The 16,125-nt window shown below is 35.8% G+C and overlaps 1 protein-coding gene and 1 long non-coding RNA gene across 5 annotated transcripts in view; one reads left to right on the top strand and one right to left on the bottom strand.

The window, feature by feature from the left end:
* The window catches only part of LRRC9 (leucine rich repeat containing 9), a 119,766-nt gene that overhangs the window by 45,214 nt on the left and 58,427 nt on the right, over positions 1–16,125 (bottom strand). For all 4 annotated transcript variants that reach the window (XM_043556287.1, XM_043556284.1, XM_043556285.1 and 1 more), the window contains 6 exons: positions 15,893–16,012; positions 7,929–8,120; positions 6,696–6,821; positions 3,964–4,098; positions 2,336–2,513; positions 76–296 (listed from right to left, as the gene is read on the bottom strand). In XM_043556287.1, the coding sequence (XP_043412222.1) occupies positions 76–296; positions 2,336–2,513; positions 3,964–4,098; positions 6,696–6,821; positions 7,929–8,120; positions 15,893–16,012 (972 nt within the window). The remainder of the gene's footprint in view (positions 1–75; positions 297–2,335; positions 2,514–3,963; positions 4,099–6,695; positions 6,822–7,928; positions 8,121–15,892; positions 16,013–16,125) is intronic.
* LOC122469171 overlaps positions 1–16,125 on the top strand; it is a 99,900-nt gene that overhangs the window by 62,299 nt on the left and 21,476 nt on the right. The window lies entirely within an intron of this gene.

Here is a 16,125-nt window from a genome sequence, read left to right as displayed (position 1 = left end):
CATGCATTATGCTCATAATATAAAGAAACCATACATATTTTAAAAAACAAAAACATTACCATCTGAGATAGTCACCTTTAAATTATAGATCTCCTGATTGAGAGCAATATAGTTATTGCTTATGTATAATTCAATCAGAGTAAAAGCTTTTTGTAAACCACTCAATGAAGTAATTCTGTTGTTCTCAAGAGAAAGGGAGTGAAGATGAAGCATGTTATCAAAAGTATGTTTTTCCAGACCATTGAGAAGATTATTATTTATGCTGAGGCGGGTTAATTTAGTCAGCTTGGAAATGCCTAGAAAAATAAGCAAATTCAAGAAATGATTCAGATAGCACTGAAAAGTTAGTTTAAAAAATAACTGGCTGGCCATTTTACTTTTTCTCTTTACATTTTCTCTTTACAGACTCTATAGTACTATCATTGTTTTGACTTTTAAGAAGGATACAATGTGTATAAAGTCCCAGCTAATATATTAAATTCCAATTTTGGATTTCTACGTAGACTCAGTCTTCCTAGGTATTAAGGGACTGTATTATGTAGGAAATATTGAATTTCACTTTCAAATAACCTTCAAATTATATAATTAAGATTTTCACCATCACAATAACACAAAGCTCAAAATCATCACCAGCCCCCCATTTTAAAACATTAAAGGTAAGGGAGTAGATACAGCACTTTGGAAAGTATTCCTCATTGTGGCATTATTTGTATTGAAAAGAACCACTTGGCCTAATTCTACCTTTGCATGCTTAAAACTCCTTTAAGACAGAACTTGAGAAAATGCCACCTCTCATCACAATCTAACCCCTAAGTATGCTATATATGCTGTAGGTATTTTGCAGATAGTATAGTGCAAGTTGAAAGATGAGAGAGAACTTTGGAGTCAGAGTTGGTTTGAAATGTAGAACCACTAGATTTGGGATCATAAGTATATTATGTAAAACTTTGTAACCTCTGTGCCTCATTTTCCTCATCCATAAAAGCACATACTGAAATCTACCTCTAAGGGGTTATGGAATTAAGTGGAATTGCATTTGAAATATGTCAGTTATAGCTTTTGGCAAATAACTGGTTCTCAGGACATTTTATCCATGCTGGCCTTTCACACCAGCCTTACTCATGGGACTATGCAAGCTGAGAGTAAATTGATCTAGGGCAAGTTGGGATAATACTATCAGAGAAAAAATCCTTAGATGGACATTAAACTTATCTGTGTCTGGAAAAAAGAAGAGAAATATTTGTTAAAGCTTAGTGAGGTAAAACTATCATCTCTGAAAAGTGGGTAATAGGAAAAATATAGGTTGGAGGATTCTTCCCTTCAGTGGGCTGATGGGTAGGAATAAAAATGAAACTGGAAACAGTTCTCAGTTACGCATACAAAGGAAAACTAACACCCTATTTTGTGAGAATGGAAGAGACTAGTGATGGTTCTAAAGAGAGATGTCTGAGCTACCCCCAGGTTTACGTAATTCAAATCTACAAAGGAGAGACCTGTGGATCTATATATTCAATAAGCGTCCCAAGTGATTCTTATGATCAAGCAGGTTTTATAAGCAGATTGTTAAGAGCCATCAAAATAAAATATAATGAATGTTATACACACTGTTTTTAAAGATATCTAATACTTGCTTTTGCATATGTAATTTTTTGAAATAGAATTTTCTACTTTTATGGAAAAGTACACACATGTGCTAAAAATAATCCAGCAATTCAAAAGTGAATAAAGTATAAATTAAGTCTCTTTTCTAGCCAGTGGAAATCATCGTACAACCAGAAATATTCTATACCCAGATAAATGTGTATATTTGTGTGTGTGTGCATACCCAACATTAATTAGTAAAGCTGCTTCATTGTACTTTATGTGGATCCCTATAAAAGGTGATATAGTACATTTGATAATTTTCAACCTCTAGTGAGTAGTTTTCATTTTTGTTGAAGTCTTCAAATTTCCAAAGGTAATCTTAATTCCATACTTTGAAAAATCAACTGGGCTGCTTTATCTTTTTCAAAAGCACACCTCATTCATTCATTCATTCATTCATTCATTCTCATTCAGATACTAATTACTTTCTAGTTTGTAATGTGCTAGGTTTGGTTATAGGTGGGACAGAGGAGAGGAGAGAGAAGTCAGAGCTGAAAGTCAGCTAGCTGGGCTCATTACATATAGTGACTGGTCACAGATCCCACTAGTAAGTGTTCGGAACACTCTGCCCCAAACCTTCTTGGAACTTCTGTAGACATCTTCCTCCTAAAAAATTCTGTCCTCCACATTTTCCTTTTTGGCTCTTGTTAGTTAAACATTCATATTTTAAGATTTTAAAATTCTCAGATACCTTCTATCTTTGAGATACAGTTTCCATCTAACGTGAGTTCTTCCAAGTTAACACAGGATTCCAAGCCTTCTATTTTAGTGAGATTATTGTTGCTGAATGATGCCCATTTCAAATTTTCCAATTTTTCTAAATTTGTGATTTCAAAGAGATGTTGCCCATCTAAATTTAAAGCAGTTATCTGTAGAATAATTCACATTTTATGTTACTTCTGACTCGGTATCAATAAACTCAATGTTAAAAAAGGCTAACGAAATCATTCAAATGTGGTAAGTAACAGCAAAAGAATTCCTTCAGGGGCTCAGGGGCAACTAGGTGGTTCAGTCTGTTAAGTGTCTGACTTTGGCTCAGGTCGTGATCTCATGGTTCCTGAGTTTGTGCCCCACATTGGGCTCTGCACTGCTTGAGATTCTCTGTCTCTCTCCCTTTCTGACCCTCCCCTGCTCACTTTTTCTCTCTCAAAATAAATAAATAAACTTAAAAAAAAAAAAAAAGAATTCCTTCAGGAACTAAAGACATTGTGAAACTTTCAAAAGGGTAAAATTTGACAAGATTATAACCCCAAGAGGGACTTATATGGTCTTATGGACACTGTGCTGTGTCAGATTCTCCTGCAGTGAAAAACTTGTCCCAGCTGCTGGGAGTGCTGTGGGGAGAAAGATTTCGGCTGTCAGCTCCTTCAGGGACAGCCTCAGCTGCAGAGAGCTGCCTTGCGCAAGGTCATGCTCCTTCCCAGTTTGGCCCAAATCCAATGATGGAAGGATATAAAGACCTGGCCATCTCAGCCCAACTTGGGACAAATTTAAAGGGCCATTCTAATTCCAAAACTCGCCGTGGGGTCAGGCAGAGCTGTCACTGGGCATGCATCACAGCTAAATGTCTGTATATATCCTGTAATAAAATAATGCCATTGATTTCTTCCCTTTTCGAGGGTCAGCTTCTCTTAACCCAGGTTCAGTCTTTGGCAAGAGGCATAAGGATGCTCTGTGCAACAAAAAGAAGCTGTTGGTGCTCTATCCTTGGCTGAATTGTGACCAGTTCCCCTAGTGTCATGCCAGAATTCTTTATTTCTTTTACCTTGTCACCCAAAATTTTGGCTTGATCTCTGGTTCTGTGCTCTAAAGTTTGCTTGCTTCTTTTGATACATTATCAAAATCTACCCTTTGGTCTTATAGCATACACTTATCCTAAATCTCCAGTTCTATGGTGACTGCCATTAAGGCCTAGTCCCCATGACATTACCACTCATGACTTGATGTCCCTGTTTAATTTTGATTTGGCTCTTACAGTTTTCTGCTTCTTACCTATCTGTGCCCTCTTTAAGACACATGGACCAAAGCTGATTAAAAATCAAGTGAAATTGGGGCGACTGGGTGGCTCAGTTGGTTAAGCAACTGACTTCGGCTCAGGTTATGATCTTTCAGTTTGTGAGTTCGAGCCCCACGTCGGGCTCTGTGCTGACAGCTCAGAGCCTGGAGCCTACTTCAGATTCTATGTCTCCCCCTCTGTCTACCCCTGCCCTGCTCATGCTCTGTGTCTCTCTGTCTCCCAATAATAAATAAATGTTAAAAAGAATTTAAAAATCAATTGAAATTAAGCTTTTATATTAGTTAAACAGAATTAGTTTTTACCTTCAAGTACCAGTTTCCATTCACATGTAAATGTGGTCCCAACTTTGAAATCTGTGTCAGAATTTTGGCAGAAGGCCATATACTAAGTGTCCGTGGTCTCTCCTCTTTAGTACTAGAATGCCGTAAGAGCGATAACTAATAAAATAAAAAACACATGATGAATAAAGGAAATGGAATATAGAGGTTCATTTATATATAGGTAAAAGTACTTTTTCCTTGCTGAGTGGCACAATGAATAATTTTAAAATATGACATTTTCTTTGCCTTAAAATGTTCTCAATATCTAGATATATTTCACTTTTTGTTTTAGCAGACCGTTACAAAATAATAGTTATAAAAGATTGCTATACTACAAACACCCATATAATCCATTCATTAAACAAGTTTCAGAGCTAGAATATTTCCCCCACTCTGGAAGCTCCCTGTGTGCCCCATCCTAATCCTTTTCCTCTCCTTCCCCTCCAGAGCCATCACTCACCTCATGTGAATCAACCAATGCTCCACAATCTCAAATTTTGTATCTACCATTCATTTGCTTTATTTATAGGCCTATGTTTGTGCCCATAAACAATATATCATTTAATCTTACACATATTAGAACCTTCTGTAAATTGAATAATATAAATGTATTCTTCTATGACTTACTTTTTTGCTCAACATTGTGTTCGTGACATTCATCTAGGCTGATGCACGTAGCTGTAGTTCATTCACATGTCATTGCTGTACAGTATTTCCTTATCGATTCTCCCATCAGTGAACATTGGGGCTGATTTCAGTTTTGCACACTGCTGTTATGAATATTCTTGACTCTTGCTGCATACATGCAAGAGTTTCTTTGGAATATACACAACTTGCTAGGTAATAAGGTTAACTATATATTCAGCCTTACTAGATAATGCCAAATTGTTTTCCAGAGTGGTTATACCAATGGTAACTTTTAGTTCAAATTTTTGCTAAAACTTGATAGTGTCAGGGTTTAAAACTTTTGCCAATTGGTGGCTGTAAATTGTTATCTCATGCAGTTTTAATGTTCATTTCCTTGAATACTAATGTGATGGAGCATCTTTTCCTATTATTTGGCTGCTCTGATTTCCTCTCCAGCACCTTTTGCCTACTTTTCTGTTTGATTGGCAGTCTTTTTCCTGGTATATTCAGGATATGCAAATAGCATCTTTTGTTAGTTAGACATGTTGCATATTTCTTTTCCCAGTATGTAGCTTGTTTTTCCACTTTCTTTATGGTGTGCCCTTTAAGGAACAGTTGAATTAATTTTAAAGTAGACAAATCCAGTCTTTTATATTTATGCTCTTGGTTTCTTGTGTAATGAATTCTTCCCTCATTCAAGGACATAATGATAATCTCTGCTGTTTGCTTAAAAAAAATTTTTTTTTAATGTTTTTTATTTATTTTTGAGTCAGAGAGAGACAGAGCATGAACAGGGGAGGGGCAGAGAGAGAGGGAGACACAGAATCCGAAGCAGGCTCCAGGCTCTGAGCTGTCAGCACAGAGCCTGACGCAGGGCTCAAACTCACGAACCGTGAGATCATGACCTGAGCCGAAGTCGGACGCTTAACTGACTGAGCCACCCAGGCGCCCCTCTGCTCTTTGCTTTTAAAACATTTTTGAGGGGCACCTGGGTGGTGCAGTCGGTTGGGTGTCCGACTTCAGCCAGGTCACGATCTCGCGGTCCGTGAGTTCGAGCCCCGCGTCGGGCTCTGGGCTGATGGCTCGGAGCCTGGAGCCTGTTTCCGATTCTGTGTCTCCCTCTCTCTCTGCCCCTCCCCCGTTCATGCTCTGTCTCTCTCTGTCCCCCCAAAAATAAAATAAATGTTGAAAAAAAAAATTTAAAAAAAAATTTTTGATTTTGACTTTTACAGTGAAGTCTTAACGCACTTGTCCCAGTGCCTTTTATTGACTAGCTTCCTTGGTCTGTAAAGGCAGTTCTGTAATTTATCAAGTTTCCATGTATGTATGGTTCTATATATGGTCTTTATATTCTGTGCTATTGGTCTGTCCCAACTCTACATTGTCTTAAAGGATTTTAGTAAGTTTTGATTTCTGGTAGGATAAATCCCCAACTCTTCTTCAGGAGTTAATTATATATTTTTATCAACAAAAAAGTTTCTTCCCTTCATTTTGAGTGGATCCAAAATTAAACATTACATTAAGGAATTAATATTCAAATGCCTCACAAGAAGTACATAGCTGGAGAACTAGGGTAAAGATGTTTAGGATTGCAGCTATTTTGGCCAGAGTACAGCATTCTTAATCTGTATAATATGGGCATTTCCTGCCCCCTGCCCAAGTTCATTAATTATGTTATGTTTTGTTTGTTTTGTTTCAGCCAGTAATGTCAATACTAGATAGGTAATTCACTAAATGCTTTATCAAGGCCTCTAAGCTTACTTTGTCCACAGAAAGTTGCTTGTTTTCATGTAGGCTCTAGAAAGGACTCTGGTGAGTTTTCAAGTTGACTAGGAAAAAATACAATTACCCAGGAGGCATTTTGGGGGTAGTGTGCAGGGATGAGAATCCATACAACTAGTTGGTATTTAAATAAGATACATTTAAACAGGAAAAAAAGTTCAAGTGATATGGTTGTTACATATTGATTGTTTTTTTTTTATTAGCATGCTAAAAGAAGACACAAAATCTTAAAAACAAGCAAGGTATGGAATATATAACTTGTATATTCTAAACAGCACAAAAAATATTAAACAGTGAAACCCAACCTGAGTAATCTTTGTTCCAGTAATAAATTTCATTGCTGCTATTGTTTCTTCTTCAGAAACGAGGAGTCCATCTAAATGAGTGAGAGTCTTTAATCTGCCAATAACACTCAGCCTTAATGTGGCTGGCTTGGGAGAAATAAGAAAAGGTTAATTTTTACAAAATATTACATATGTTATGGCATGGAAAGGAGTGTGCTTCTTTTTTCCTTCCCATGTAATTCAAAATTATGCATCTCCCACTCTCTTATATATATCTAAAAATAAGGGCCTAACTTAGTTCTTCAGTAGCTGAAATTAAATTCTGTTTAAAAACTAATCTGTTTTGTTTGAAGCCAAATGACTTCTGGCTATAAGCTGTTGAAAAGTGTGATGAAAAGTGCTCAGAGAACAATGGCAGTGAACTCCTGTTCTTCTAGATCAGCAGTTAGCTCCGTGTGCAAGTCTCTATAGATCTTTAGCCCTTGGCATCTAGTTTGGCAACGGGAAGATAGCTGTACACATTCTGTGTCTGCTTTGGCAAAAGAAAAATACCCTTCAATTTTCCCGAGCAAAAAAGAAATAGAACAACGTAAACATAGTAACTTGGCCAATTTAACAGAACCAATCATTAGCCTCTTTTTAAAATATTGAACCCAGTCTTATATTCATTTTTGAAAAGCAAGGAAAGGAGGATTCTTGAAATTATTGGCTTGGGGCTTATTTTAAATCCTTGGAGATACCCTTAAATATAATAATTGAATACTGAAATTTCTTAGCATGAATCTCTGTATTTTTGTGATGAGAAAAAAATAGTGTTTAATCAAATTTCCTTTTATAGCAGAAAATAAGCCTCTATAATGCAGGTTTATCAGGGGAAGTAACAAATGTATTCCCTCCCTTAATAGTCTGTTTCTCTCACTGTATTCTATTATTCTTGGTCCCATGCTTCATTACAATAGGTTTTAGTACACTAAACTGTATAATCCCTCCCAAAGTTTGCAAATAGCAGTGGTATCTAACACTCTTAAAGCCACCATACTCTCAAACTATTAGAGCTTATCAAAAAAAGCTTTCCTTATAGTAACATTTAATTCATTTGATCACTACACTAAATTCAACTTACAAAATACTTAAAGGAATTGTAGTAAAACAAAGATAGTTTTCCCATTTCTGGCTACTGCTGAATAGTACCAAGAAAATGGCTTAGAAATAAAAATGATTCTTTGCTTTTTTATAAATACATCTGCTGCGTACCTTTTGCCATGGATTATGCCTAATATCAAGAGTAAGAAGGCTTGCGGTGTGTTTGCATAACATATTTATTTCATCACCAGACTTTTTCAGTTGATTCCAGCTCAAGTCTAGGTGCTTGAGTTTCATCAGACCTCTGAATCCCTCCAGCGTTATCACATGGTTATGGCTTGCATCCAAATATTCAAGGTTATACTGCAACACATACAAATAGAAGTGGTGCTGAAAAGGGTCACAGTTTCTATTTAAAGAGTTCTTGTCTCTATGATTCACTAAGTATTTACATGCTTTTTAGTAATTCTTACAGAAAACCTACACAGTAGATATATTGCATTATGGTTATCAACATATGTATTCTCCCAAAGAGCTACAGGTCTTTTATTTTTAGCCCTCAATTCTCACTTCACCCTTCTAAGGTAGAGAGGCAGGTATTTGTTTTCCTAGGAAAGAAACTGAAGAGTAACTAACAAGATAATTTACCCCCCCAAAACAAGGAATTACACTTTTACTTTCTGGGCTGCTGGTTTATACCATTGAACCCATGGCCTGGTTAAAAAAGATTCACCTTCAGAGGTAGAAATTTCAGCTCAGGTCATGATCTCACAGTTTGTGAATTTGAGCCTCGCATCAGCTCCACCCTCGGCGTGGAGACTGCTTGGGACTCTCTCTTGCTCCCTCTTTCTCTGCCCCTCCCTTGCTTGCTCTCTCTCTCTCTCAAAATAAATAAATAAGCTTAAAAAGAAAAAAAAAGAGCCACTGAAAACATTGTTTCAATTATATGCACACATAGTCTTACACAAAACATTGTACTACATAGAAATTTGTATCCCTTTCACATTCATGCATCATTAAATATTCTTTAAAATGGTTTTGGATAATATTCCAATATTGTACTGATTGTATAATATTCCAATAAGTGAATAATTAGGATTATTTTAAACATATTACTATGAACATTTATGTGGCTTCTAATTGTTGGCAACACTACCACAAACATCCATGATCATGAGACTTTAACTGAGACTCTCATGTTTTTTCAGAAGAGATTTTTAAAAATGTGATTCTTAGTTTGGATTTCTATATTGTTAACATTTTTGATAAATACTGCCAAATAATATTCAAGGATGTTTGTACCAATTTTTTCTTCCAACAGTAGAATATGAGAATGTTCATTTTCTTAAATACCCACCAATTCATCTGCCTTATTATAATTTACATTGCTTATGACCGGTGAAGTGGAACATCTTTCCATATGTTTTGTATGAGCCATTTTTAAATTTTGTTTTGTTTCTTGTGTCTTGTCTTTAGCCATTTATCTATTCAGATATTCATCTAGTTATTTGTAAGAAGTCTTTAAGACTTCAATTTGTTACTTCTATTTGTTGCAAATAAAATTTTCTTTTAAGGTGTATACTAATTCAGACTTATAACAAAGAAGAGATTAAGAACTTTAAGAATATATTTTGCAACATATTTTTAAAAATAAAAAGTAATATTACTATGGATTAAAAATGAACTTGATTTCCTTAAGGACATAAAGTCCTTAGACTTAGAACAGTCTTTTTGGCTTTATAAATATTTACTACATGGCCTGTCTTTTCCCAGTTTTCATCATAAAGTGGTGAAAACTTGTCCCAAATTCTGGCACTTACATGCAGACTAGCATTTGGGAACCATGCATCATAAAAAGATAACTGTCTTCTTTCCTTGAAAAGGGGGATAGGATCTTCATTTTTGTAATCCCAAGATATAAAACAGATATTAAGTATTTTCAGTTTTGTAGCAGAGTTTTCTGTCTTAATAGTTCTTGTGCTTCAGTTTAAATCCTTAAATCACAGTATAGCACAGCCAATTTACAAAGATTAAAACCCACAACACCTCCTTTAACTATTCTTAGGGATAATGGTTCATTCTCTAAATATAAATTAGCTCTCTCTAGACATCAAGAACACTTTAAGTTTTTCATTGGAAGAGATAAGACAGAAGTATTACTTCAATAAAAAATTAGGCACATAATCCAGATTAAGATTGCAAAGATATATATATATATATATATATATATATATATATATATATATATATTTGTCTTTCCCCGGCCTACTCTGACTATGGTGGAGCTATTTTCAGAGAAACAAATCTGTTCTTATTGCTTTCTTTCAGATACTCTTTTCCTGATAGTTCAGGTGAGCGAATGACAAACATGCAGCCTAGGACTTTTTAATTTATTGTATGGATGTCTTGTTTAGACTTTTAAAAACTCTATAAAAACCATAGAGTATATATATGTTTTCATCATTAACGAAGCCAAGTCTTCCATTATATAAACAGTGTTAGGTTGGGTATTTTCATTTACAAGGCAAGGCCAGGATGATGAACACTTAAGAATAATATATTTATTTTCTGCAACCTAGTAGAAGCAACTTGTAGCATGCAAGGCAGGTATGGAAACTCTCTATGTTAGAGACATGCTTAAGGAAAATTAGAGTAAAAATGAGATATCTCCAAGGTAAATTAAGAAAAACTTAGAAGACAATAAGAATGAATGTGAGGGGTGCCTGGGTGGCTCAGTCAGTTGAGCGTCTGACTTCGGCTCAGGTCATGATCTTGCAGTTTGTGAGTTCGAGCTCAGCGTTGGGCTCTGTGCTGAGAGCTTAGAGACTGGAGCCTGTTTTGGATTCTGTGTCTCCCTCTCTCTGCCCCTCCCCCACTTATGCTTTGCCTCTCTCAAGAATAAATAAACATTAAAAAAAATTAAAATAATTCAAAGAATGAAGGTGAGTGATTAAACTAGATCATAACCTTTTGTAATGCCAAGGTAAACATAATTCATATTAAACACACATACAGAACTCATTACTGGAGAATAAAGAGGTGGAGGCAGCATAAGTTTTCAATCTCTCTGAATCCCCACACAAAAACAGAATAAATAAATAAACCCAAATTCCATGGACAATGTTTATAACAAAGTTACATGACAAGGTAGCCCAATAAGACCCCAAAGAAGTCGTAGGGATAAACCACCAACAACCACAAGCCCTACGGGGTATCCATGCCTATGTGAGAGGAAGCAGGAACCATCAGGCAGCATCTGATGGACCTGAGAACAAGACAGACCCCAAAAGGCTGCCAATGTTTACTGGAAAGTATGGGAGCCAACCTGAGTACAACTGGGAGAAGTTCTGCCCTCTTCATTACTGAGTGCATGCATGGGACCCACAGGAGAAAGGTCTAAAGCAACTGGGGCAGTCCAGCACTTATGGATCTTAAAACTCCCCTAGAAGGCCCCCTTCTAGAACAAAATCCTTCTCAAAGAAGAAACTCAAAAATTAAACAGGATAAGGACAAAAAATGTAAATAAACGATAAAGTTCAGAGCAAAGTGGAGGAAGAGAGTACAGTTGGGAAATGTCAGAAAGTAAGTGCTATAATTTTTTTTTAAAGCAAAAATAAACAACAGAGGAGGGAGATCTGTGAAGGTAGGAAAGCTTTCCCTAACTCCACTTCGTTTTAGAAGTTAAGAAAAAATAATTTCATTAAAAATGAGCAGCAGAAAAGTATTGAGATCAAATCCCAAAGTTAGGAGAGCAGGAGGGAGAGGGAGAGGGGTGGGGGTGCAGAAAGGAGAGAGAGACATTGCTGTTGGCAATAAAAGAACACCAGAAAGATATGCTCAGAACTTATCATGACTATTAACTTACTATTTTAAAACAAGCAAAAAGATGTTAAGAATGATACAAGATAAAAAATAACAATATAAATATGGATTAGAAAAACTCAGTAGTAAGGTGAAAGAACCCATAAAATAATTTGAAATAAAAGAAGAACATTTCAGAAACAAATAGTCAAACACAAAAGCAAGTAAAACAATAGGTAATGCTTTAAGAGAAACAGAAGGTAAAAAAAAATTGTAAAATCAAATCGACTTAAAATTTTAAATTAAGAAATAAAAAGGACACAAGAGAAAGTGACAAATAGTGAAAATAGGTAAAGATTCCACATGTGGATAATGTGCATCCCTGAAGAAGAAAACTGAAGCAAGGAAGCAAAAAAAAGAGGCTTAAAACTTTCAATTTAAAAAAAGGAAAGAAAGAAAAAATGATTTTAATCTGTATTTTGGAAGAGCATACTGTGAAGCTGAAATACTGGCCCAGGCGACCAATACCAAGACATATTCTAGTAAAATTACTAAACTTAAAAAAAAAAACTTAAAAAGTTCTTTGGCCATCCAGAAGAAAAAAGCATGTGACTTATGAGGGAAAAATTGTACACTGTCATCAGACTTTTCTACAGCAACAGTTTATGTCAGAAGAAACAAGTAACATTTAAGATGCCCAAGGAAATAAATTGTGAGCCAAGGATTTTATATCTAGCAAAACTGCCTTGCATGTGTAGAGGATATAGAAAAACTATTATCTACATGCAGTAGTGGAAGGGATATTGTCCCCATAAGCCCTTCCTGAGGAATCTGTAATAGAATATTTTTCAGACCATCAAAATGTTTAGAGAGATACCAACCTAAGGACTAGTGACAAGAATTAAATATACAGTTACCAAACAACTAAAAGGGAGAGTGTACAAAGTGCAAGGCTACATGTTCTGACAAAGTATATACAGAATGATCATTTTGATTCATTTTTAAAATGAATAATGGAAAGAACATATACAAAATAAAAAAATCTTTCCAGTAATCATATTGATGAGAGTATCAGGGCTGTTATTCTGAGACTGTTTTGTGTGTAATAAGGGATAAAACAATGAGCAGTTATTAAATAGTCCACTGCTATCAATTTGTACCCTTGAAACTGAGGATTATTGGTGTGAGAGAAAGAAAGATATTGATGTAAGTAACAGAGAAGAGGTTAAGCTAAAAGATTTTCAGTATTGAATCTGAGTTGGAAATACCAATATAAATACATGAGGTTAGTTTTAGTTATACATACATATATAGTCACACACACACGCGCGCGTGCGCGCACACACACACACACACACACACACACACACACACACACACCTTCCCCATAATAAGTTCTGTCCGATGGAAAGACCTAGAAACAATGACCAACCCAGACTGTGGTCCTGAAATACCACTTTTCTCTAAAAGAAACTAGGGCTCCTTGAAGAAATGGCTGATCCCATGTCTATAAAAGAAAATACAGAAAATGGACATGGAACATCTTTTATGCCAGGTGGCAAAGAAGCTATCAGAGACCGCTATGGTCATGGAAAAAGAAGCTAACTTTAAGATGATTCCATTGGTTAAGACGATACAATTTGAGCTTCAATCATGATAATAATTGAATGGATGGACTCTCATCAAATGTGTTTAAGACCCTGCATTCCTAATGATATTAAAACAAAAAAGAAATTGCTTGTCTTTGGGAGATCACAAAGAACCATTCATTATCTTCATATAAAGGCAAATAAACACCTATTCTGCATTTTCTACATGAGTGGTACCACTGGGTAACCAAATCACAGAAAAGGGGAAATGTCTTTATGTAAAAATAGTCTAACTAATAAATGAAAAAAAATGATAGAGTAGAAATATTGCCATTTTGTAATCACTGATGAGTTAATGATATAGACATTAATAATGTTACCAGCATGAGAAAAGTGAGTCAACCACACATTATCTGATTCTTACAGTCTTACCAGAGGAATGGAACCTGAGTCTGATCCAATTTCTGGATTTAGTTGCCAAATTGTAGAAAATACTGAGGGTGGGGGCTTGTAGGATTGTATCATAAGCAAATCAGCAGGGTCCAAATTGTGGGACACTCTTAGGATTGGAAGGTCAAAGCATTTCTACAGATAAACTATGGGGAGTGGAAGGGGAAAGAAGGAATTATAAGAGAAACCTATAAATTAAAAGAGACTTAAACAATTTTTAGAATGGCAAAACCAAACTATTGTACTAGGTAGGGATGCACATTTGGGTGATGAAACTATGGGGGAAAATGCAGGGAGAGGATTACTGGAGAGGTCAAGATAATGATTTCTTGAAGGGATGGGGCATATATAGAAGGGGCTTATGTTGTAGTTTACAAAGTTCTATTCCTTGACCTGGGTGCTAGTTACAAGCACATTCACCTTATAATAATTTACTAAGCCATGTGCTTGAAGTATGTAGTTTTCTGTATCTGTTTTTTTAAATTATTATTTATTTTGAGATAGAGAGAGCAGGTATGTGGAGGAGAGACAGAGAGAGAGGGAGAAAAACAATCCCAAGCAGACTCCACACTGTCAGCATGGAGCCTGATGCAGGGCTCAAACCCATGAACTGTGAGATCATGACCTGAGCTGAAATCAAGAGTCGGATGCTTAACCAACCAAGCCACCCATGCACCCCTGTATCTGTTTTATTTTACAATAAAAAGGTGAAAAAAATACACACAGATTATTTCCTCCCTCTGATCACCCCTAACATTCCTGTAGTCATTTTTCAAGACATAGTTATATATCAGATACTTGATGTATCTGATCTATCTAGATATATCTATCTACCTTTGCTAATCTTAAAATTTGAAAACACCACTTAGGCATATTTGTCCAGTTCTCTTATCTGTAAAATGTCCACAGTAATATTAATCTAATAAGTAGGCTGTGAAGCTATGATGTTGAAAGAAAATTTTCCGTCTAAGGAGAACAACAAAACTGTACTACAGAATACATGCTGGGAAGCTGGCTAAGCTCACTCACTATCTAAGTGCCTTGCATGACTTAAGAGTTTACTCATCAAATTTTGTGCCTAAGCAGAATAATTATGGATGTCATAACCTCTGGAACCATTGGCAATCATCAGAAAAAAAGTTAAATAAAACATGCCAACCATTTACATATAGTCTTGGGACCTCTATTAAACTACCTTCTTTTTTTCTTAATGTTTATTTTTGAGAGAGAGAGACAGAGAGGAAATGTGAGGTGGGGAGGGGCAGAGAGACAGAATCTGAAACAGGCTCCAGGCTTCAAGCTGTCAGCACAGAGTCCGACCAGGGCTCAAACTCAAGAGCCCCGAGACCATGACCTGAGCCTAAGTTGGATGCTTAACCGACTGAGCCACGCAAGCACCCCAAACTGTCTTCTTTACTTAGCTGTATATCGAACCCTAACTATCAGGGATTCTATTAAAAAGGACCTCGGCTTACCAAAAGAAACAAGGAAGGGGGCTTAATACTAAAACTTAAGGTCAGTTAGCAAAGTAACAGTTCCAACCAGAGTGGGAGAGGCAGCAACGCAAGGGCTTTGATATGGTGAAAGCAGCAGGTAGGGAATGAAGAGCTGAGGATGATGATATATTCTGAAACGGTATGTCAGTGGCCTGGGACCCATGGAAACAGGGGATGCTGGGTTGGAGTTCTGGAGCCACATATGTAATTATTTTTGTTATATGATACATAACAAAGAAGACAAAAGCCAGATAAGATGCTTAGCTATGTGTACATGTGCATTACTGTATTTGTCCTATTATCTATGAGAGGGCGAACGCAAGTTCAACAAGGTCCGTGCGGGTGACATTCAGGTAGAAAGAACAGGCAGAAGGAAAAGAGAAATAACAACAAGAACAATGAACAAATGGGAAGAATTGACAGCCTTCAATATGAAGTAGTAAACTAGAGAATGAAGAAATAAGGACTCAGGAGCAGAAAAATAAGAATGAGAAAACAATGAAAATGACAATTTCCAAAAGACATTTGAAAAACAAATCTGGGGTAGTTTTAATAAATTTATTTTCAAGTAGCTAGAAATCAGATATGACCACAGGTGTATAATTGGTTTTCCAAATGGAATCTGAATCCAAGACCTATTTTAGACAAAGTAACATATCATAATGTATGTATGTTTGTTCCCAATTTGAGCTGTATAATCCTGAATATGGTATATTTGAGGTCATAATTACAATAATAATTTATCTATTAAATTAATAATTTTATTTTACTTAAATAGTTTCAAAAGGACAGTTCTTACCAAGTGGTATACATCATCTAAACAGGTAAATTCATTAAAGCTGATACTAAGTTTTCGAAGTCCTGTTAACTTGGAGAGATCTCTCAATTTACTCAAGCTGTTTCCATGTAGATTCAGACTCTGAAATAAATTGAAATATAAATAAAAAAATAAGACAGATTACATTCTATATCATAGTTTTTTAACATTGAGAGAGAGCCAATAAGAAATATATCCAATGTATGATTTTAAAA

The sequence above is a fragment of the Prionailurus bengalensis genome, chromosome B3 (genome assembly GCF_016509475.1).
Source record: "Prionailurus bengalensis isolate Pbe53 chromosome B3, Fcat_Pben_1.1_paternal_pri, whole genome shotgun sequence".
Classification (NCBI taxonomy): domain Eukaryota; kingdom Metazoa; phylum Chordata; class Mammalia; order Carnivora; family Felidae; genus Prionailurus; species Prionailurus bengalensis.
The sequence above is the reverse complement of the archived record's forward strand: the minus strand, read 5'-3'. Positions and strand labels throughout refer to the sequence as shown.